This window comes from Callospermophilus lateralis, chromosome 3, assembly GCF_048772815.1.
Source record: "Callospermophilus lateralis isolate mCalLat2 chromosome 3, mCalLat2.hap1, whole genome shotgun sequence".
In the NCBI taxonomy this organism is placed as follows: Eukaryota; Metazoa; Chordata; class Mammalia; order Rodentia; family Sciuridae; genus Callospermophilus; species Callospermophilus lateralis.
The window spans coordinates 8,012,497-8,036,728 of NC_135307.1; the positions used below are offsets into that span (position 1 = coordinate 8,012,497).

At 56.2% G+C, this 24,232-nt stretch overlaps 1 protein-coding gene across 6 annotated transcripts in view; it reads left to right on the forward strand.

The window, feature by feature from the left end:
* Bcl11b (BCL11 transcription factor B) overlaps window positions 1–24,026 on the forward strand; it is an 85,351-nt gene extending 61,325 nt beyond the window's left edge. For all 6 annotated transcript variants that reach the window (XM_076847970.1, XM_076847972.1, XM_076847973.1 and 3 more), the window contains one exon: window positions 21,979–24,026. In XM_076847970.1, coding sequence (XP_076704085.1) covers window positions 21,979–24,026 — 2,048 coding nt within the window. The remainder of the gene's footprint in view (window positions 1–21,978) is intronic.
* Window positions 24,027–24,232: the final 206 nt, after the last annotated feature.

Genomic DNA, 24,232 nt, shown 5'->3' on the forward strand with positions numbered 1-24,232 from the left:
CCCAGGAGGTGTGAGGGAACACCCGGAGAGGCAGGACACACACCAGCAGGCCCCTGGACGGGAGGCCACAGACAGAGGGGACACCCCAGCAGGGGGTGTGAGGGGGGAGGCCGAGGTGGCTGCTAGCAGCCAATCAAGGTGAACGCAGGGTCAGGACTGGGGCTGGAGGAGGTCTGCTGTCCCCAGGGAGCAATTTGGAAGTGAGAGCTCTGGAGGAGGGGGGCCTCCAGCTGTGTGACCCTGGATCTGTCACTTAACCTCTCTGAGCCTTAGGTTCCTCATCCACAGGGATGAGGATGGCAACGATGGCCTGCCCCAGGTGGCTGCCAGACCTGTCTAGATGTGAGCATGCTTATATGTGGGGGCTGCTGTCCCTCCCTGCCTTCACACAGTGTTTGTTCCCTGTGTGTGACACCTTATCAGCTACTGACCACCGGTGAGCAGAGAGGGGTGTCCCTCCGGGGTTCTTGACCTTGACTTTGCCTGTGGGCAGAACTCCTGGCTGCTACTGCTTTACGCCTGGAGACTGCTTGTGTGGGCCGCTGCCCCTTCCTGGGGAACTGGCTTCCCCGTGGCCCGAAGCCGCTCTTGGTTCAGTGCTGGAGGCCTGCAAAGTTGGGATGGTGTGTGTCCATTGTGACCTGCCCCAGTGCTGGCTGCTCCCCTCTGGGCTGGTCTGGCCGGGTTCCCTTCCCTGCACGGCAGAGTTTGGTCCTAGAGGAAGGGACGGGAGCCCGGCTTCTCTGGCCCAGTGGCCCCTGAAGGCTGCTTCACATTCAGTTCCGGTCAGCAAATATTGACCGAGGACTGCTGTGTGCCTGGCCGAGGGGAGGCCCCCGGGTCCTGGAGGGGAGCCATGTGCTGGCTGTGCCCTCTGCGAGTCCTTGTCCACGACCTGTTGGTTCTGACCTGTTCAGGGTTGGCCCCAGCAGCTGCGCCGTGACAGCCTCCCACCCAGGCCAGGGACATGTGGCTGCGGAGGGCTGTGGGGGACTGTGGGGCAGGTATTAGGACAGGCGTCTGCAGGGCTGGCTCTGAACCTGGCCTGAGGGTGGGCCATGCGAATGCAGACACCCTGCCTCATGGCTTGGTGCCCCTGGGCCTGGCAGAGGTTGCCCCTTTGGGGGACAGATGCCTGGGTCCTGGGAAGAAGTCCTGTCCTGGATGTAAGGCTTCCGGATGTCGGTCCCCAACCAGCAGGACCCTTGCCCACAAGGCTGTCAGGGCTGCCCACATCCCTGGCCCTGGCTTCCAGGTCCTGGCCTGTCACTCTTGGCAGTGACTCAGCTGTGGGCCTTGTGAGTGGCGATGACGAGGACAGGCGATTTCAGGTGGGTCCCCCTGCTGCCTTCCGGGTGGCATCTGCTGTCCTTAGGGCTGAGCTGACCTAGGCAGGGCAGTGGGCTCTGCCCCACCGCGAACCCTGCAGCAGCCTGGACCTCCAGACTCTCGCGGGTGGCGGCCTCAGGGTGTCACCGCTCACCAGTGTTGTGATGATTATTATTTTGGTCTTTTTTCCAAAAAAAGGCGAGAGTGCCTGTTGACGGCAGTGGGTGCCGTTCCCAGCCGAGGGCTGGCGAAGTCAGGGGGAGCTCTTCCACCAGAAATCCGCGCTCAGAGCTGGGGTTTGGGGAAACAGAACTGGCAGGGTTTTTCCCTTCCTTCCCAGGCACTCCGTATTATTAAGACACTCTGTCTTATAAGGGATGCTGGATAATTAATCCTGTGGCGAGGCAGCAGCAACAAGCATTCGAATATATTTAAATAATGAGGAAGTTCTTTAATGTGGACCTGTGAAATAATCGTGGGCTGGTGGCACGAGAAAGAGACGATCTGTATTTATTGAAATGGACTTTTCCCCTTCGGAAGATGGGGTTTTCTTTTGTGTGTACACACACACACACACACACCCAGACACACACAGCACCAGCCAGAACCCTGCTTAAGTCCTCTCTCCCTTTCCAGTGGAAAAGAATCAATTATGCCTTGTGGTCGATTTCCAAAAACCACTTTTGATTGTGTGATTTCGTTTCACTGGAGAGCGCTCCCGTCAGCCCCTGAGCGACCAGACGGGGGGAAAGGCCCTCACCAAATATCTGGGCGAGACTCTCAGCCACTGAGAATATTGACAGCAATCAGAAATTCCGCGGCTGTTGAAACTTCGCCTCTAATTGAACTGGGAAAGGTAAACCTAGATTCAGGGCTCTGCACGCTATAATTGCAATAATTTAATTTAGCTATTTAACCTGTAATTCAGTGGTATTTATTAAGGAGCATGGGAGAAAATGAGGCCATTAGGAGCCAGAGATGAATACATTGAAATGAAAATGAACACTTCTAACTGCCAGTTGACCTTCGGTTTGTAGCAGTTTTTATTAGGCTGGTCACGGTAATTACCAGGACGTGAATCAGGGAGGAAAAGTGAATAATTCAGTAATGAACATTTTTATTCATTATCTCACATTTTCAGGAAGCAGACAAGTATCGCAAAAGTATCAGCGATGCTCTGTTTGTTTTTTAAAAGATGATGGTTTGTGGACAGTGGCCCCGTGCGAAGCATCATTCGGTGGCTTGGGGGGCAGAGTGAGGTAGGCTGGCATGTCATCAGGGCCGGCGTGCTTTTGGGGTGCGCCCATCACAGCCATCCTGGGAGGAACGAGGAGAGTCGGCACCCGCCGGCCCCAGCCGGGCAAGGTTTTCCCCAAACGATGGGTGCATGGAAAGTTTTCTTGATGTGCTGGCCATGGGTGGGGGAAGGAGGTGTCCTCAGGATGTTAGGGGTAGCCCCAAACTGGCCCCAAGGTGACTGTGAACCAACGCAGTGTTGGGAGGGCTGGGGATATGGCTGGGAACATGAGGCGAGAGCTTTTGTATACTTTGACCCAGGAATTCTACTCCCAGGATGCCAGGAACACTAACCAGGGAGATGCGTAAAAACATGCACTCACCGCATTGTCTTTAGAAGAGTGGAAAACTGGACGCTAGTAGATTCTGGCAGGAAGAGAATGTGGAATGGACCATGTGCAGGACGTGGGAGGGAACATTACACAGCAGGGAAAAAGAATGATGTAGCAGCTTTTCTAGAGATGGGGGAAGTGTCAGCAGAGAATAGAACCAATCAAACCGTGTGAGGTCTGAGTGGACCTGTCTGAATCCAGAGGAGAGGGATCAAAAGGGAACCTCAACACTTTAACAGACGTTACATTGGTCGTTTGCTTCTTCCTCTGTATCCTCATCTGTATCTGTTTCTGCAAGAAGGAAGTGATGCTTGAAAATCAGAAAGTGCAGGGACATTGACCTTTGGAGGTGACTTTTGCCAACAGGAGGGTGGTTTCCAGGGGGGCGCGCTGCACTGCACCGGCAGCCTCTGCCAAGCCTGCATTTCATCAGCTCCTTCTTCCTCTTCCCAGAAAACCCTTCAGCCTTAGAGGTAACAGGGGGATACGCTCTAAAGACACCCGTGTCAGCGGGCTGTGATGGATGGCTTCTCAGCGCTGCTAAGCGCCTCTGTGCATTGGGAGGTATCTTCTGCTTATTGGTATTATTTCCATACCCTGCTGGGAGCTCCACATGGGGAGTCTGCCTCCTCTCCTGGGCCCAGGGTACATGGCCAGGCGTGGGGACACTTGCTGAGGATGGGCCCCCCACGCCCACTGTTGAACTGATGGCCCTGGTCTCTGAGCCTCCTCCACTCTGGCTGTCCGCCCGTCTCTGCTGCTGGTCATTTCCATTCAGATAGAGACGTTAGGAATAATCATATTCTATTCATGCAGCCAGGGAGAGCGGGAGTGGGGCGTGTATCTTGGTGTTGTCAGAAGGACCTCATTAGATACGCAGATAATTCTCCCCCTGCCCCCCAGCAAGGTCTTCATTTCCTCCCTGGAGAGGCCCTTGCCACCCTCGGACACCCAGACGGGCTGGAGGCTTGTCTTCTGGGGAAAAAAAAAATTGCTCTTTCCAATTTTCAATTTTCCAACTTCACTCATTTCTTTAGGAAGTGCACTGTGAATATTGGAGAGAAAGAAAGAAAAGGACAGTTCCGCCCTGATTTCAGAGCGTGGGACCCTGCTTTGCATAGTGAGTTCAGCGGATGAGCAAGAGAGGGGCGACCAGGGGTCTTTGGGCTCCAGGGTGGTTCCTGGCGCAGCTGGGCCCCTGTCCAGGTGTCCTTCTGCCCCAGGGACCTCTCATCTGACCACTTCCTTGCTTGCAACCTGCCACCACCTGCTGTATCCCATGACTGTGCCCTAAAACTAGGTGCTTATCAGCAAAAAACTCCTGAGAAGGGCACGGGCTAGGGCACAGGAGGACCGGCCTTTGGCTTCTGGTTCTGGTTTTGGGCCTTGGTTCCTTCAACCTGTAAATTCCTGAGCTTCTGCAGGCAAAGCCCCGGGTCCTCAGGCCAGCTTCCCAGGACAAGCCCTCCCACCGACCCGTCCGGGCCAGCCTTGGTTCTGTTAAGGTTCTCCCCATTAGGGAGGAGCTAAGCAACCTTGGGTGGGGAGACACCTGGGAGGTGCCCAAATGAGAGCCTGGTCTTGAGGCCTCTCCTGTGGCCTTAGAGACCATCACCACCCACGGGGCTCCTGCTTATTTGAAGGCAACGCCAGACCCCTGTTCATCTCCCTGTCCTGGACGGCAGGCACGCCCTCTGACCAGGCCCACGTCTCCTGGAGCGCAGCTGGCCTCCCTGGGGCTTGAGGGCACCATCAGGAAAGCTGAACTGCTGCCCAGCGAGAGCCCCTGTGGGAAGGCCAGGGCCTGGACCTCTCCTTCCCTGGGAGCTCGTTGGGGGCCACGCTTGGCCACGGTGGTTGTTGAGAGGGTGTGGAGTGGTCTCCCTGCAGAACGGCTGGCCCGCTTGGTGCAGTGGGAAGGGAGAAGACAGGACATGGGGGCCTCGGTGCTGGGGATCAGGCCACCTCCCCTCCCCCCAGTTTTTAGGGTGCAGAGGAGGGTATGGCGGCCGGCGACCCCCAGGCGCAGGATGCCACGGATCTCGCCGGCTCCTGCAGAGGAACTTTGGGGCCTTTCCTCCCCTGGTTGCCTGGTTACAAGATGGTCTGTCACGTGTTCCCCGAGAAGGGGGTTTGGCTGGGGCGATGCAGGCGCGGGTGGGGGCGCCGGGAGATAGTGTCTGCTGTTGGGAAAGCAGCGAGTACATTCGATCATATCAAATCCCCATTTATATTGCACCGGACAGCCTCACTGCCCAGCTGCCCTCGAAGCCTCGGACCGCTGGGGCTTTTTTGATGCATGAATGAAGACTGGGAAGTGGGCCAGGACTTGGCTCCTGGGCTTCTTCATCATTTATTAGCTTCTAGTTTTAATTGTTTCGCGACTTCTTTCCAGATATTTATCTAGGAAGAATTGTCAGTTCTTGCTGCGCCCCACAGACGCGAGGGGCAGGCGCCGAGTGCAGAATTTTAACGGCTCTTCTGGGCAGCAGGCAGGAGGGCTGTCTCAGGAGACTCCGGCAGGCGTTGGTTGAGCACCTACTAAGTGTCAGATGGTGGTTTGAGGTGACGGCATGCAGGGATGAATGGTGAATTTGAGGGCTTCTGTACTACAGGCCTTGGGCTGCATGGGAGCTCTGTGGCCTCAGGCAGATCGCTCTACCTCTCTGAGTCTTGGACCCTGTATCTTGGATCCAGGGTGGACAAGCTTTTAGGGGGTTACGGGATACACTGAGACACTTGGCAGGTGTGCACTGAGGGTGCATTGTTTTGTGGGTGACCCGCACAAAGGGTCCTGGTTGTGGGGTGTGGGTTGGAGTAGGGTAAGGGCAGAATACTGCAGTGCCGTTTGGCTTAGGTTCTAGTCTCTGTGAGGCAGGAGTCCTGGGGAGCCCCAGAGAGGAGGCCTGGGGAGTAGTGGGGTGCCACTGGTGTCCTTCCTTTCCTCTAGAGGATCCCGGGGTCAGAGTGGCCCACAGTGGTGCTCAGCTGGTTTTCCTGGAGCACAGCTTGGTTTTGCTTCAGGGGATTTTTCGTCCTCCCGTCACCTGAGTGCAACTGGAGTCTGAAGACCCGAGTCCTTGACCTGTGTGACCTTTCTTGCATTGGGTGGCCTCTGCTTCCCCTTTGTACACTCTTGGGAGAGGGCTCTGGATCACGAGGCTCCCTGGTGGAGAGCCGGGGCCTGCTGGGCCTGACTTTACTGGTGGCCTTTTGTTCCATGATTTGGGTGACTTCAGGCAATGACGCTCCGGGGCCCTGGCTCCTCCCACGGGAGCCGCAGTGCGATGGACTTGCTGTGGGGATGTGACAGGTGCCCGTCTGCAGGGCTGCCAGCTCCGGTGGGGTTGTCATTGTGGCGGGCAGTCTGTGCCCTGGTGAGGAAGGCGGCTCTTGAGCCTGTCTCCAGGCCCGAGGCCTAGCTCCTCCCCGTCTGTAGGACCAGCCACCTGCACCCTGGAATCTCTTTTCTCCCCAGCAGGACAGGAATTTCACATGGAGGGATGGGTTCAGAGGCGCTGAGCACCTTGCCTGGGGTCGCCCAGCTAATAACTGCAGACACCCTTTGGGGCACGTGGGGCAACACTGGACGGGCCTCTGAATGACCCAGAGGGCAGAAGCTGGGAAGGGGCAGGGTGCTTGCCGTGCCCACCAGGCCTTCTGGCACTGCCAACCCTGTGGATGTTGGTCTGGGAGCCCAGTTCTTTGGCCGACTGTCCTAACAGATCTGTCTGGGGTCAGGATTTCTGTGCTGCTCAGCCCTGCAGAGGGCAGATGGTCCCGGACAGTGCCCTGCCGCCCCCTGGGCTTCTGGATTCCACTTCCCCCTCCTGTGGCGGGGAGAACCATGGTGAGGATCCGCCCTTCCCTGGTGGCACGTGCACCTTGGGAAGTGGCTGCACTTCAGGTTGCTGCGGGGGTTGTGTGTGTGTGTGTGGGGGGGGGGTGGGTGGAGGTGGGGGGTGTTGATTGGCAGGAACCGTCCAAACCCCAGCGCTTGGATTCCAGCTGACCAGCATCGAGGCCAAGGAAACAGCTGGATCTCCTGGGGTCGAAGGAAGGCTGGGGATGACTCAGGCAGGAGGTGGTGGCTACCAGATCTCCATGTGTCTGCTGGCTTTTGGGCAGGAGATTAAACACCCATTTTGACCTGGGAGGTTGGAGAGGCAGATCTCTTCTGAAATTTGGCCCCAAATGGATTAAAACAAGACGATGATGACCATCCACGAAGCAGTGGTGCTGTCGAATGCCCCTCGTGGCCTGGACTCGGTCCTGACCGCTGTGTCTTCACCCACGTTTCATCTTAGGCTTTTAGAAGGGAAACATTTTTCTAGAAAAGAGTGGGGTGAGCGTGGGGAGGTCAGCGCTCTGCAGCCGGAATCTGAGTTCTCCAGCACGTTGCGCCTGCGATGGTTATTGTTCCCCAGAAAAGCACGTCCCTTTTCTTCCTCGCTTTTAACATTCTGCCCTTGGCATCTGCTCCAGGCATTGTGGACGAGCGAGTCTGCGTCCTGACAATGGGTTAAAGCAAGCACTTATTGAAAAGCATTCTCTACTTAATTACATTTCCTTCTTCTGGAAGCTATTTTAATTTTTTTTTTTATAATCACATGTTAATTGTGTATTAGCGGGGCCTTTCTGATTAGTTGAAAACATAATGAAACCTTTGTAAACAACACAGAGAGAGGAAAGAAAGGCGAATGTGTGAAACAGAGACAGTGGTGAGGAGCCAGTTCTCAGAGGCCGAAATAACTACATTGCTCCGTGCCAGGGAGGGGCGGAAACGGTACCTGGAAGTCCCCTGGGTGAATAACGACTCCCCGGGGCAGGGCCGAGTGGCCCTGCTGATCAGCAATGAAGCTGGGTTTGCTCACCAGTGGTCCTGAGATGGGACCCTTGCAGTCCCACCCACTCATTCGCTCACTCACTCACTCATGTCCTTGGACCGCTGAATAACTTCCTCTATCCAGCACTGACCAGTCTCTCCATGCATGGTCTGGAGTCTTCTCAAGACAGGTATTATCCCATTTGTGGATAAAGACACTGGAGGTCATCACGCATTCAAGTTTAGCCAAGTTTGGGGAGCTGAATGGATCTACCCCAGCCCCAGCCCCAGCCCAGTGGGGTTCTGAGGCCGCTGTGTCCCTTCCCATCTCACTTTCACAGGGATCCCAGACACCTGGTACCAGTCAGGCCCACAAGACCGGGGAAGGAGCCAGCCGGGCTGGGCCTGTGTGTGTAGCAGAGTGGGCGAAAGGTGGCATGCTGCTGTCCCCAGAACATGCCGGCTTTGTTTCATTTTCTGCTCTTAACGAGAGCCACGTTTCTTAGAGCCCCAGCCCTGGTTTCCAGGCCCTATTGTGGTGAGCGGCCCCAGGGCCCTGCTCTGTTCCCCATTTAAAGGGCTGGGCTTACAGGGGTTTTGCAGTTCCCAGGCTGTTATTAGGGAAGCGTGGCTGGGGCGCTTAAAATGAAAGTGCTACTGTGTGGAGAGCCAGGTTCACCGCGCGCACTCCAAGGAGACGCTGCCAAGACGGTATCATGAGCAGCCGCCAAGCAAAACACGCGCTCCGTCCAGAGCAGCCGGCTCCCTTCTGCAAATAGGGGAAAAATTGACTTTCTGATTTGGAGTGTTTCTACAACTAGGAAGACTCACTCCAGCGATTGTTCTAAAAATATTCCAGAGGCAGCACGTTCTCCGAGGCCTCGGGACGCTCAGCAACCCTTAATTGTGCTTTTTATGTAATCTCCCTGGATGGTGTGTGCTTTGTGTTTTTTCCAGTCGCTTAAGTCTGCATGGTCATCCCCGCCGCGCCCCACCCCACCCCACTCACAGTGTGGCTGTGGCCTCTGAGAGTGGCGCACGCAGCAGAAATGGGGTGTTTATCTCTTTGACTTCAGGAAGTGTGTTTGGGTTTGGTGTCCTGCAGCCACGTTGCGAGCTGAATCTAGGGCAGCCCTGACATCTCTGGCCTTCACACCCAGGGGATCTGGGTGGCAGTGGGCCGGGGCAGGGGTGCCCACCGATGGACTGGTCTGCTCCCTTCGCCTGTTTGGCTCCCCTTCTTTGCAACACTCCCTCCCTGGTAGCCCCCGAGCCCAGAGTCCTGGGCCACTCTGGAATGCAGAGGACCTCTGCCCCATGAGTGCCTGGGTGCCACAGTGCCTCCATTGGCCAAAGCGGGGGCGTGGGCCCAGCTGGCCCCCTCAGTGTTCACCTCCCTCTCCCCTCTCCTCCTCCTCCTCTCTCCTCCCATTCCCCCCACTCCCCAGTCTTGCTTTCTCTTTCATTCTCTTTGCTGGGCTCAAGGGCAGTGTCCACAAGGAGGCCAGGATTGAAGGGGAACGCCTAGCCCAGGCAGCTCACCCCCTGGGCTGGGGACACTTGGGGCTGTGGGGGGTGTCCTGCTCATTGGGCAATGTTAAGCAGCTCTCTGGCCTCTACCCAGTACGTGCTAGGAGCCCCCCAGTTGTGACAATCAAAACTGTCTCCAGACATCAATCAGAGTCCCTTAGAGGGTTCCACCGAGACCCCGTGGTCTGGGGTGTTCCATCGTTATGTGTAGGAAAGAGCAATAACAGCAAGACCTGGAATTTGAGAATGAAGTCCACCCTCAAATTTGACCTCCAAAGCATGTTTTAAGAGGACGTTACAGGATGTCCCTGTTGTGAGGGTGACCTCCATGTGACCTGTGTGACATGCTGTCCCTGGGGGGGCGGGTGACTGTACCTTCAGATAATCCAGTACTTTTCCTCTAACACGTCCCCCATGCTGGGCTCCTGGGGCAGCTCTGCCGGACTGGTTTTGGCTGGTTATGGTGATGGACACTTCTGAGGAGTTGGCCAGGAGACTGTCTGGGTCAGGGCCACCCTCCCCTCTTTCCTTCCTTCTTCCTGCTTCCTTCCTTCCTTGGAGACTGACTGATTGATTGACTGATTGATTGATTGATTGCTCAGTGTCGGGCGTTGGACCCAGCCTGTCCCCAGGCAAGCGCCTCTTCAGTGACACGTGCTGGGACCATTTACAGGCATCGTGTTGCATCGTGTTGTGTGGTCGATGTTGACTCATTCCGGGGGCACCTAGGAAGGGCGGGTGCCAGAGGTCACTGCACCCGTCTGTCGACCCATCTTGGAGACCTGCGACGGGGTGGTCAGCAGGTTGTGCCCAGCTTCCTTGGAACACCACGTGACTGACTGTGAGTGATTCCCGGGCTCAGCCCAAACCCAGGCCTCTGCTGGCCGCGCTCCGCCAGCTGGCCAGCCACGCCAGGCTCCAGGACTGCAGACGTTTGGAATTCATGGGGCTCCCCCTCCCTGGGCTGCCGGCCTTCAGGTTCTCTGGAGCAGCCCTGACAGCGACCCCACGCCACGCCTCCTTTGTCAGCAGCTGGGCACCCACGGCCCGTGCTCATTCCCTCCTGCCCTCTAGTGCCACCCGTGAGACCCAGTGCTGGGAGGACCCACTGTCTCAGCTGCTATGGGCTCCAAGCCAGAGCTGGGGCCATGGTGGGGTCTAACCACTGGACTGCCCAGCCTCGGAGCTGGCTGGTGGTGCTTGCAGGGGCTCTGTGAGCGGGCCTGGCTGCCATCGCTGGCTGCTCCGTGTCACCCCCCACCCCCACCATGAGGTGCCACACACACATGCTACATTTTTGCGTGGACCTGTGTTCAGCCTCCTCCGCACCCTCCATGGTGCTGTTGGCACACCTCCGAGTCCTGATTCTGGAACCGTGCATCCGGGCACCCGGAATCTTGCACAGCAGCAGGCTGTGCCTGGCGAGGATGACCACAGCCCGGCTGCCGGCAGCGGGCTGGAGGAAGCTTGGCACCGTGGCAGAGGCAAAGTGCCGCAGAAGTGCCGCAGGTTTTTCATATGGAAATGTGAAATAATGGGGTGATTAAATAGAGCTGTATATTAAAGTACATCTGACATTAGAATTACCATAATGTGCTGTAGCCTTAGGCTGAGTACTTTATTTGCCATCTGCGTCGGCCCCAAATCCCCCGGGGAAGCGCTAAAATATTCTGAATAAACTCAGCTCGAGTTCTTATTGAGAGTAAAATACCATTTGTGGCACGTCGTATTGATTCGTCTTAATTGTGGTGCAGAAAAGAACATTCACTGGCTGATGACTTTTGTGCTTGGTGACAAGCTGGCCGGAGTCACTCTAACACTGTGGTTGGTTAACCTGGGCAGACGGGCCGCCGAGGCCGGGCAGGCACCTGGGCTCCAGGCTGAAGCTGCAGCGCCACCCCCTGCCCCTGCCCAGGGCCGGCGCAGGCACAGCTGGGGCTCCCTGCCAGCCCCCTGCTCTCCTGGAGGGACTTGAGGGTGGAGGGAGGGCGCCCCTTTGGGGGCAAGGAAATTCATGCCCTACCCTGCAGGCGCCTCCCCGTGTCTGGCTTGGTCATCTCCCCAGCAGGAGCATGGGCCAGCTGTGGAAAGAGGGCCGTTGCCCCAGCCTCTGGCTGGACAGATGCACTGTGCATGCTCAAGGAAACAAAAAGAGACGTGGGGGAGAGAGAGAGAGAGAGAGAGGGAGAGAGAGATAGAGATAGAGATAGAGAGAGAGAGAGAGAGAGAGAGAGAGAGAGAGAGAGAGAGGGGGAGGTGGGGAGAGATGCCACCAGGCAAAGCCAAGCTTGACTGGTCACTGCAGGGTGGCCATGGGACCTGGTGATGCTCCCTGAAGCCCTCTGGGGGAAGGTGCTCGCAGGATGCTTTAGAGATTCGAGCCGTCAGGCGTAAACACCTGGTGGAGCAAACAGCGCTCCCCCCATTCGTGAGGTCCAGTTTTTACCCTATAATTGCCTATCATTATACACAATTTAAATATTCAAACATCCTGCACAAACCCTGGGCTAGCGTGTTTTTATTACAAATTCAGAACAAGGGAATAACCTTTAACTTCAGAGACAAATGAGACAAATTTACAAGTGCATATCTGCTGTTTTCTTGTGCTTTATCAATCCCTGCGGACCGGAACACTTTTGCTATAACACCACTCCGAACAATATACATATATTACTACTTGTTTGTAGTGAGTCGGTAATGAGTCCCCTCTGCATTCGCTAACCTATATAACTCGGCGTCGAGGCTCTCCATAACGTCAATTATCTCCTCACAGCTAAACGTACACTCCATTAAAACGAGATTTACTGCCCCGGCCGTACTTCTTGGGGTGGAAAGTGGAGATTTTTGTGGATTTAAGGAAAGGAGGGCTGCAGGCCGGCCTGCAAAGGAAGTGGTAGATTACGGAGAAGGGGGACTTCCTGTGTGGCCTGGGAGGAGGCTGAGCGCCCACGTGAGGCCAAGAAACACGTGTGCAAGCGCGTTCGAGGTGCCCGCTCCCCCCCCCCCTCCCTGCTCATTCATCTCCTAATTCTCCCCTTTTTGTCCATTCAGTGATCAGGGTGGTTTGCTGCATGCTTCTTGGTTGCATTTGGGGGCCATTCCTGTCCCCAGAGTTCTAGAAACATCTCTGAACATTCCATGTAGGGCGGGGTGGGTGGGGGAGCCAAACCACCCAATGAGTTCATCTGCCAATCCCCCAAGCCCCTGGGAGAGTGTCGGCCCCTTGCAGGAAAGCAGATTTCAGGGGAATGCCACCTCTTTCGCTGAAGACGGATACTTCTTCCGGTGAATGTCAGCCCCTTGTGCAGGGGGAGGAGGTGCTCTGAAGACTTGAGAGATGGGCTGGAGCTCTCTCTGAGTGCTTCAGCTGAGTAACCACATGTGAGGCCGCCCTGGGCACCCGGACCTGCCCACTGCTCTTCCATCTCACTGACAAACACTGCCGTTTTTCTCCCTATGCTGAGATGCCCCACGGTCAGCAATTTCGCTTTGTTTTGGGGTTGGGTGTCTATTTCCTGAGCCTGAAACTGCACACCTGGTCTGACCACAGAATTGAGCGGTTGAAATAAAGACTGTTTTGGGAAACCTGGGGTGCACGGGGACTGCAGCTGTGGTTCAGTTTGAATACTTCTCTGTTCCACGAAGCGCCTGGACCACGCTGTTCCTGAAGGTGGTGGATTCACAGTCCTCTGGTGTTCAGATGAGAAGCTTGCTGGAATTGTTGAACTCCTGCTTGAGAGGACGATAGAAAAGCCACTGCCTAGGATCATGGTCTTCACAGACTGTGTCCTAAGTTTCATTGGTTTCTGTCGCAGGGCTTCACTGTTTGCGCAGAGTGGGTCTGGTTGGAAGCAGAGTTCTGAAGGGTTCACCAGCATTCTTCTGTTGTGCTGAGATTTTGTGAGACTCAGGGAGGTCTTGAAGGTGGGCTTGAACATCTTTTTTTTTTTTTTTTTTTCATTTTTAATGCGGAAGTTTTCACTGGGATGGAATTTACAGCTATTGGAATTTTTTTTCCCTGTATCCAGCCAAGTTTCTTAACACGACTCCAGACCCTCAGACTGATTCCAGGGCCTCTCTTTGAATCTAGGCTCCTCCTCCAGGCCTCTGTGTGCTGTTTTATGCCCTTTCCCTTCCTTCCCTGCACGGTGGACTTGTTCCTGCTGAACTGGGCTCAGGGTCCCCCCCTTGGGGCATCTGTTCCTCCAGGATGTTGGTCTCTCCCTGGGTCCATTGCGTATTGCACCCCTGGTTTGTGACCAAGTGGCTTCAACCCTTCCTGGATACATGTGCCCCAAATCCTGAGCTTCTGTACTAGGCTTCGGGCTGCATGAGGGCAGCCCTGAGTTTCTGGGGCCCGCTGCACAGAGGGTCCTAGCATCTTCAGAGGGAGGGAGGGAAAGAGCTGCACATGAGTAAAAGATGCTGGGAATTTGCTGTCACCATTTATTTCCATAGTGGTACCTTGATCGCAAGAGGAAGTGTGGCCTTGAGCTGTCCTCATGCTCCTCTCCAAGTAAGAACCCTGGGAGCAGGACGCACCTGCACATGTAGCCTACATTAGGACCGTGAGCTTGGGGGTCGAGGACAGCCCTGCACTGAGACCCTGTGGTGGCCTGGCCAGCACTGGAGGGAAGCCCTTCAGAACTGCATGATGGAGCAGCTGCTGTGTCCCCTGTCTTTGTCTCAACCTTTGTGCAGCAGGGTGTCCTGCAGTTGTGGGCTCAGGCAGCCTCCACCTTGGGGCCTCTCCTTCCTCTTAGGTGTGCATAGCTTGGACATCAACTCTGTGTCATTGCCTGCTGCCTCCTCCCTGGGTGCCCTGAAGTCCTGCTGCAGCTCTGGTTCTATCTTGGGGTTCTGTGTCCCGTCCACTGCTTAGCCTGACCCCCACCTGTGGCCTCCTGGAGGGGAGGCGAGCAGGACTTGCTTGCTTCAGGCACACCTGGGCATACCTGGCGATGCCAGGCTCTTGGTTGGAGGCTGTGGAGGCTGTTAGTTGAGGGCTTTTCTTCCAGCCTCAGTTAACTCCAGGCAGGTGAAGCCACGCAGGTCAACCCTGCCAAGCAGGTCCTGTCCAGGCAAATGGGCGTCGCCAAGCACTGTGGGGCTGACCGCAGCTCCTCGTGCGTAAGACCTCTTCCTTCTCAGCCCTTGGTCCTGTGGCTGGGCTCCCTGTCTCGCTCTCCTGACCCTGGGGCTGGGCCTCCCTGTCCTATTCTCCAGATCTGTAGCTGGGCCCCTGTCCCACTGTCTTGATCCTGTGGCTGGGCCTCCCTGTCCTATAGCTGGGCCTCCCTGTCCTGCTCTCTCTGGTGTCCATGGGTGCAGGTGGAACGATTGGGCATGGCTGAGCTGGGCTCCTCTCAAGGCCAGTGACAGCAGAGTTGTCAGTTCCTGTGCGAGGGGGCAGCCAGCTGCGTGTCCAGATGTAGTACTGGCCCCAGGTCCGTCTGGCTGGGTATGAGTGCTGTTCTGCCACTTAAGCCATGACACCCTGTGCCCCTTGCCTTGTCTCTGATGAGACTTCATTTCCTTTTCTTGGAAAGTGTGGATTCGCACTCCCTGGAGTGCCCCCTGACGCTCAGGCCATTTCAAAAGCCCAGTGCTGCCTTGTGATCCGAATGAAGGGGGTCTGGACACAGCGCTCTGGGAATAGACAGGGGTGTGTGCTTGAGCTGGATCTGGAAGGAGGTTTTGCAGGTAGAGAATAGAAGACAGGTATTTCAGGCAGCAGGAACTGGCAAGGGCTTGGAGGGATGAAAATGGACAGCCCAAAGAGAGGGGCCTCAGAGAGGGCGTGGCCAGGGTGTGGTGGGTGGAGGCCGCAGGATGGCATCTGGGCAGCGGGGCTGCGTCAGCTCTGGGGCTCAGGGAGCTGGCTGGCTCCTCTGCAGGGGTAGTGGCAGAGGTGGTCAGTGTCACTTGGGATCCTGGTGTGCTCCTGTGGTTGGAATGCAGCTGCCAGAGGCTGCGTGGTGCTAGGCAGGTCCCGTGCCTTGGTCCCCAGGAAGAGGGGCCGTTTGCTGAGAGGACTGAACTGAGCCGTGCCTAGGGCTGACCTGGTGTGGAGGGCAGGGCTGACTGTGGACTCGGGGTTTGCCGTGCCTGGGCGGGTGCCCTTGTCCTGGTGGTGACGCCTTCAATGACAATGACCACGGAAAACACACCGAACACAAAGTGCAGGTGTTTCCTGCATCTCCCTGTGTGGCCTCCTGCGCACCCAGGGTCCACTGCCTGGGGACCCCATTTCAAGTTCTTCACCAGGATGATTCCGCATCCCACAACAAATAAGCCCCGGTGTTGCCTTCACCGTACAGACGGGGACCCTGAAGCTCCTTCAGTCCAGCCATGTGGCCAAAGTGTCCTGGCTTCAAAGTGAATCTGGAGGGAACGTGGGGTCCCGCTGGCAAATCCGAGGAGCACACCAAGCTCAGGACTCTCATTACTATAGGCCAGCTATGAAGCACTTGGGCCTCAGTCACCACACTGGGGAGGGACCAGCTCAGTCCTGTCCTCCAGGAGCTTGGAATCCAGCCAGAAGATGAATTTTAGATGAATAATCCAAGGCCAATAATGTCTTCTTGAGTTTCCTTTGTTTCTTTTATAAATGGCGACAATGTGTGTAGTTCTTGGGATTGTGAATGAGGGGACAAGCAGGTCAGAAGCCCAGCATAGTACAGGCTCCAAGCCCCCAATCCAGCCGAGCCCTTGAATCTCTCCTCTCTGCACACTGAGCTTCCCCTAGTACCACCCCAAATTTCCATTAAATGACTGAGCTAGTTATTAGGTGCTCCCTGTCTGCCTTGGACTGCAAGGTGCATCCCCAGCCAGGCACCTCACACACACAAGCAGACTCGGCTCCCGCTTGTCCCGTGAGAGAATGACAGGCAGGTGTAGTCACTGAGCTCAGCAGGACACAGTGCTACTGAGTGTACTGGCCTTTTGTCTGTTGTGATCAATGGGCTTAGGTGTGCTGGTGTCCACAAACAGTAGAGAGGCTCAGGCACACTTGATCTGGTGATGGCTGTCTGGAGCATGGGGATCCAGAGGATTCCAGGCCTGGAGGGAGAGTGCGGGGATGGATTGGTGATGTCTGCCACAGGCACTGGCTTTGGGGAGTGGGTCTGTTCTCTCATTGGGGAGCAGGTACCCTCAGTCCTAGGCCCACAGTTACTGCCACCACAGCACCAGCACCCTCTCGGGACCACTTGTGAAAGATTTTTTTTCTTCTAAAATAGCTGCAACTATTACTTTCCCATGAGTTAGTCAGCATGATTTCATGAGTTATTGTAGTTCTAACTCCCAAAGAGCACGTCTTGACACTTTGGTTAGCACTTGAGCTGGAATGAGAGGTGCAACACCAAGGCATACAGTTTCCCTTGCCCCGATCCCTCTGCTCTGGGGGCTCCGAGTCTGCACAGAGAGAACTCTGGACCCGCCTTTTATCTCAACAGTGTAACAGCAGGAGCTCCTCTGGCCAGGAGTGTGGCCTTGGTTGGACGCCTCATCTCTTCCAGCCCTCAGCTTCAGAAGCCTATGGGGTGAGGTCCTCTGTGTGCTCAGCTAGGGGACAGCTCAGGGAGTGGATTTATTGTACTCATCACTGCAGCTCCACCTTCTGCTGAGGAGGACTGAGATTGGACGGGACGCATTCAGGGTGAGCAGCGGTGCCTGTCGATTCTATGGATGACCATGCCCAGGAATAGTGCAAACGTGGAGCTTCCTAGACTCCAAGGCACTCAGTCCATGTTTTCTTTCTGACATCATGAAAAGAGAGATGGTTTTCATTTTTGTTTGCTTTTTGTGGAGCTGGGGATTGAACTCTGGGCCTCCTGCATCAGCCTGTGCTCTCCCTCTGAGCCACACCTTTCATGAGCAGCCGTAGATTCTAGAGGACGATTAAGCACTCAGCTTGCAAAACCAGCCTTGTCTTTGGTCCTGTATCCTGGTCATCCTGAAGGCCAGAGAGGGAAGAAAGCTGCCTCTGGACCGTCTGGGGCCTGGCTTCTTGGCCCTAGACTCAGCCACCTCAGTATCTTATGACCCTCTCCCCTGTCTGTCCCCCAAGTGGCATGTGGCACCCAGTGGGCTTTCTGGCTCTGAGAAATGACTCCACTTCTTCTCTCTGGGGTCAAGGCCTGTGGTGGACTTGACTGGGGTCCATCCAAGCCTCCGTGTCCTCGTGCCAGCAGGGCCAGGTCCTTGCCTGGCCTCCCTCTGAGATGGTGGTGAGCAGTGATGAGCTAATGTGGTGGAAAGGCCCAATCAGGTGCAGAATGCTCTGCAGCCTGTAGAGGGGCCACAAGGCCCAGAACCGATCCTCTCCAGCAGCCTGGGTCACTGGATCTCTCGCAGGGCAAATGCCCTTCCATTTGGTATCAGTTGGCCTTGAGGGCCAGCGCTCTCAATTATGGCCTATTCATTGAATAATAATTCAATTAAAGGTATGCTTTTTATGGAACACCCTGATGCCTTTATTGGTCTTACTAGAGTAGCTGGCATCATGAGGAGGAACCATTATTTCAATGCACATAAAACAGAGCCTGGGAGCTGAGGGAGAGCAGCATTCCAATGCAGGAGTCCAGTTGCCTGTTGGTTCCCAACGTCACCATAAAAAATCACGTTTCCTCAGCGTTTGCAAGTTTCTACTTCCCGGGAACCTCTACTACATGAGACAGGCTGCATTAAAATTCCTCCAGGGTTTTATTACTGCCAGAGCCGCACTGAAACCATCCCTGAACCACGCACCACCAGGCACAGGATGGAAAACAAAACCCCATCGAGTGAACCCCTCCCCACACCTGCTGCGTGGCGACGCGTGATTTACAGGGACAGCATCTCATTCATGCCCCAGCCCTCTAGCGAGGCAGGTGTGTGATTTGTGTTCTACTGATGAGGAAATCAAGGCTCAGAGGGGTTAGGTGACTTGCTTGGCAGCACCTGTCTGGGAAGAGGGCAGAGGTATTAAGCAAACGCTGCTGTCCAGGGCTCTGGTAACCAAGAGGTCACGGGGAGGGTTTTGCATTTGAGAGAGATGCCAAGGGGGATAACTTTAGAGTTAGTAGAACCAAGAAGATCCAGTGTGGGCTTCTGCCAGAGGGCACTAGAAAGGTCCGAGAGATGAGGGCGGAAGGAAGCCAGCAGACGAAGAGCTGGGCCCTGAGTTCTGAATTGCCCTGTGCCCTTCCACGCAGCTGCTATTTCCAGGTCTGTAGGCCAGGTTCGATGTTTCTGGGTAAACCACTTCTAGACAGTCTAGGCCTTGACCTGTCTCTGTTGGAGCCGTGGTGGGAGTGGGTCCTGTCTGGGACACCAGCAAAGAACTCGCCTTGAGCTACAGTTCTGCCTCCAACTCCCTCAGGTGGCCTGAGCTCAAGGAGGGGTTGGTGCAGGACGTGTTTGGTCTCAGGAAGGGGAATGGGCAGGCCCAGAGTCGGAATCAGCCTGTTATCTAAGGGTCTACCGCTGCATTTGTGCTTTTTTTCTTTCTTTCTTTCTTTTTTTTTTAAGAAAATTGAGTTTTTGAATACATTTTGAAAACATTCCGAGTGGCTCTTCAAAGACTTTCTGGTATTCTGGCCTTAGAAGTGAGAGTCCCGTGTTCAGGACCACTTATGGCAGGAGATAACCAGGAAGTCGTTTTATTAAAAAAAGAATGAGGGTGTCAAAGGAGGTGTCTATGGAGGGCCTCGAGAGCTGGGAGAACCTCAGACGGTCAGGTGCTGTCAGATCCCAGGGAGGCCACTGCCTGTGGTCAGCCTTGCTGTTCCCCTAGGGGGTCTTCCAATCAGAGTGGGTCAGGGGGCTCTGGTAAGAAAGAACTGACCCTGGCGTGACAGATGGCCTGAGATCCCACTTGTAAACAGAGCTCTTTGCTACCTCACGGTGACTTATGGACAGGTAGATTCCTCCTGAAGCTGGAGTTTTAGAAGTGTCCATTTTTTTTAAACAAGAAGTGGAAACATCTGAGCTTTTTAGAACATGCAGCTACATGTTTCTCAGCAGTTGCCATTTTGAGTTTTAAAAAAACGTCATCGGCCATTTCGGCCTCCAGGCAGTCTTCATCACCCTGCCTAGGACCTCTGCATTTTCCTCTGAAATTCCCCACTAGCCACAGAACTTTCTAGGAAAAGTGTAGCCACCAGACCAAGAAACAGGAAGTGCTTTGGAGCTACCGAAGGAAGCGGAGATGATGGAGAAGAGATGTGGGGAGGGAGGTCCAGATGAAACCCAGGCAGAACCACAGTGGCCGGGGGCCATCAGCCCTTGGGTTAGATTGGACGAAGCTGGGGAAGGGTCCTGACACACCTTTTAATTTGAAGATCTGTGACCTCGGTGGACGTGGCACTTCATTTGTGTTATGAGCTCCTGGGTCTGAAAAGGACTTTTCATTTATCTTCTCATTTATTGCTTACTTAGAAGGGTCCCCTAAGTATGGTTTCTGTCTGTCTGTCTCATGAGCTGTCTGAGGTATGATGTCCACTTCCCAAGAAACTGAGGACAGGAGACGTGCCCCGGAGAAGCCGATGCCCCCTCTGCTAGTGGCCTGGGGGTGTCTGTGGCCCGACAATGCCCTCTTCCAGGTGGGGGACATTCCCTTAGGGGGTGTGATAGGGACAGAGTCACTCAGACATTCTGGGAGAGGGAAAAGGCCCCAACACCCTGGAGAAGAAAATAGCCTTGGAAGTTCTCCCTGAGCTATTTTAAAGGCGAGGCGAGGCTGAGCCTCAGAATTCTGTCCTGCCCCTCCCTGCCTCTGGTCTTCTCTCCACCAAACAGACACAAAGTGAGAGTGCACTGTGGCATAATCCCCGAGTACAGCAGGCACGTAAAAGCATGTCCCGGTTTCCAGTGCCAGGTGTCCCATCGGGTTGGTTCTGCAGTCTGGGGAGTCTGTGCCCAGCCCGTTGGGCAGCTTCTGCAACACTGCCCGTGTCGGGTGTGTGGGGAGGTCCTCGACCCTTGGATGTTGGCAAGGCTAATTTGTGAGAGAGGCACACTCAAGACCGAATCCCTCTGGTGGAATTCAGAGCCATGTGCCTTGTGCCTTTTAAAGATGGTTTCTGCAGGATAGTTAAGGCAGCTACAAGCTCTGCTAAGGCTGCTCCCTCCAGGAACATAATTAGTGGGCGTAAAACAAAAACACGCTCTGCGCGGGATTTCAGAGTCCTTAAGTCGAGGGGTGGAGCAGATTGCTTTGTCTATCCGCCCCCCCCCCCCCCCCCCCCCCCCCCCCCCCCGTGTGGCCTTCCTGATGTGGGCGCGATGACAACGAGCATGTTTGGCCTCACCAGCGTGCCTGACTTTAAAATCTGCGTGAGATTTTCCAGGTTCAGGAAAGTTTGAATAAAACAAAAGGAGCTTTTCAAGACTGCAGTGGCGATGTCTTGTACCTGGTCTGGGATGGGATTCCTGTTCTTTTTTCCTTCCCGGCTGGTGCATCTGATGATGGAAGATGGCCTGTCCGCGCCTGTCTCACTTGTGTAAAGCGTTAACAGGGGCTCCGGTCGGCAGAGCATCCAGATTCAGCAGAGGTTGAGGAGGCCGGCTGTGAGAAGGTTCCAGATGAAAGGTTCAGCCTCCATTTTGTGACTGCCTCAATGATGGACAAAGACGGTGACATTTTGGCTCAGTGCCACCAGAGTCCACTGACAGTTTGCCACCCATATCACTGGAGCCAGTTCTGACAAATCAACCTGTACTGCGGTTCATCCTGATGGCCTGTCAGGCATGGCGTGGCCTTTCATTCCTTAGTATTCTGGTACTCCTCGAGGTCAGTGTCCCGAAGGGGCCCGTGGAAGCTGAATTCCACCCCACATCTGGGGCCTGGCCTGTGCGTGAGGACACTAGGCAGGGACAGCTATTGGGTCTCTGCAGCACTTTATCTAGGCTGTTTCAACTGCACAGTGCTTTCTGCAGGGACACTGGTGTGGGAAACACAGGGATTTCCTAGGGCTAAATGGCAAACGTTGCAAAGGTATCACAACCATCTCTCCTCAAGAAAAAAAAAAAAAATTCTTTGCAAGACAATAGTTTGTTTCTGTAGAATTACCTTGAATCAAATATTGTCTGAATCAGTGTTTCCCATGGTGAGGTGGAGAGGTGATTTTGCTCTGCAGGGGACAAATGGTGTGTCTGGAGATATTTTGGGTCTCCACTCAGAAGGAGGGGTGCTCCCTACAATACCAAGACTGCCCTGCCCCCACCCCAACAAAGAATCATTGGGGTCTAATGTCAATAGGGTTTGGGTTAAGAAACCCCCGTCTAGATTGCCTTATATAGTTGAGCTTTGGCCTAGCTGTTTTTCCCAGTCCACTCTTTGCTGATTCCATTAAAATAAGGCTTTCTTCTGGGCACACTCTCATCTGGTCTCTGAGATAAGGAGAAAAGCACCCTGAGGACAGGCAAAAGCCAGGCCTACAGAGTGGAAGGAACTTGTTGAGATCCAGTTACCAGGGCGCCCTGTGCCCAGATCTGACTTCTTCAGTGCCCAGCCAGGTGGGAAGAGCAAAGCCAGGCCTGCCCAGAAGTGGCCCTGCAGACTCCGGTGGGAGCACAGGGCTCTTGGTCTGCTGAGTGCCTCCAGGTTAGTGGCCCCTTGGTGCCCATGCCACCTGCCACTTCTCATGCTCTCTCTGCTTTTCTGTCCGTGTGTCTCCCCAGGTAAAGATGAGCCTTCCAGCTACATTTGCACAACATGCAAGCAGCCCTTCAACAGCGCGTGGTTCCTGCTGCAGCATGCGCAGAACACGCATGGCTTCCGGATCTACCTGGAGCCCGGGCCGGCCAGCAGCTCGCTCACGCCCCGGCTCACCATCCCGCCGCCGCTGGGGCCCGAGGCTGTGGCACAGTCCCCACTCATGAATTTCCTGGGCGACAGCAGCCCCTTCAACCTGCTGCGCATGACGGGCCCCATCTTGCGGGACCACCCTGGCTTTGGTGAGGGCCGCCTGCCAGGTACGCCACCGCTCTTCAGCCCGCCGCCACGCCACCACCTGGACCCGCACCGCCTCAGTGCCGAGGAGATGGGGCTCGTTGCCCAGCACCCCAGTGCCTTTGACCGAGTCATGCGCCTGAACCCCATGGCCATCGACTCACCTGCCATGGACTTCTCGCGGCGGCTTCGCGAGCTGGCAGGCAACAGTTCCACGCCGCCACCCGTGTCGCCAGGCCGCGGCAACCCTATGCACCGGCTCCTGAACCCTTTCCAGCCCAGCCCCAAGTCCCCTTTCCTGAGCACGCCGCCGCTGCCCGCCATGCCCCCTGGCAGCACCCCACCGCCACAGCCCCCGGCCAAGAGCAAGTCATGCGAATTCTGTGGCAAGACCTTCAAGTTCCAGAGCAATCTCATCGTGCACCGGCGCAGCCACACGGGCGAGAAGCCCTACAAGTGTCAGCTGTGCGACCACGCGTGCTCGCAGGCGAGCAAGCTCAAGCGCCACATGAAGACGCACATGCACAAGGCCGGCTCGCTGGCTGGTCGCTCCGACGACGGACTCTCGGCCGCCAGCTCCCCGGAGCCTGGCACCAGCGAGCTGGCCGGCGAGGGCCTCAAGGCGTCCGACGGCGACTTCCGCCACCACGAGAGCGACCCGTCACTGGGCCACGAGCCCGAGGAGGAGGACGAGGAAGAGGAGGAGGAAGAGGAGGAGCTGCTGCTGGAGAACGAGAGCCGACCGGAGTCGAGCTTCAGCATGGACTCGGAGCTGAGCCGCAACCGCGAGAACGGTGGCGGTGTGGCCGGGGTGCCGGGCGCGGGGGGCGGCGTGGGCGGCGCGGCCAAGGCTCTGGCCGACGAGAAGGCGCTGGTGCTGGGCAAGGTCATGGAGAACGTGGGCCTGGGCGCGCTGCCCCAGTACAGCGAGCTGCTGGCCGACAAGCAGAAGCGTGGCGCCTTCCTGAAGCGTACGGCCGCTGGTGACACGGGCGACGAAGACGACGCGGGAGGCTGCGGCGATGCGGGTGCGGGCGGCGCGGTGAACGGGCGGGGCGGTGGCTTCGCGCCCGGCGCTGAGCCTTTCCCCGGCCTCTTTCCCCGCAAGCCGGCACCGCTGCCCAGCCCCGGGCTCAACAGCGCGGCCAAGCGCATCAAGGTGGAGAAGGACCTGGAGCTGCCCCCCGCCGCGCTCATCCCGTCGGAGAACGTGTACTCGCAGTGGCTCGTGGGCTATGCGGCGTCGCGGCACTTCATGAAGGACCCATTCCTGGGCTTCACGGACGCGCGCCAGTCGCCCTTCGCCACGTCCTCCGAGCACTCGTCCGAGAACGGCAGCCTGCGCTTCTCCACGCCCCCCGGGGACCTGCTGGACGGCGGCCTGTCGGGCCGCAGTGGCACCGCCAGCGGGGGCAGCACACCGCATCTGGGTGGCCCGGGCCCTGGGCGGCCCAGCTCCAAGGAGGGCCGCCGCAGCGACACGTGTGAGTACTGCGGCAAGGTGTTCAAGAACTGCAGCAACCTGACGGTGCACCGGCGGAGCCACACCGGCGAGCGGCCTTACAAGTGCGAGCTGTGCAACTACGCGTGCGCGCAGAGCAGCAAGCTCACGCGCCACATGAAGACGCACGGGCAGATCGGCAAGGAGGTGTACCGCTGCGACATCTGCCAGATGCCCTTCAGCGTCTACAGCACCCTGGAGAAACACATGAAAAAGTGGCACGGCGAGCACTTGCTGACTAACGACGTCAAAATCGAGCAGGCCGAGAGGAGCTAAGCGCTCGGGCCGGGCGCCCCTCACCTGTACAGTGGAACCCTTGCCAACCGCCAGAATGCCGACCTGACTTGCCTCCGCGTCACCGCCCCTTAGCGCCCCGTGTGTCCCCGGGGAGGCGGCACCCCAACCTAACCTGTGTCTGCGAAGTCCTATGGAAACCTGAGGGTTGATTAAGGAAGTGAAAAATTGTGGAGCCTTTTAACTGT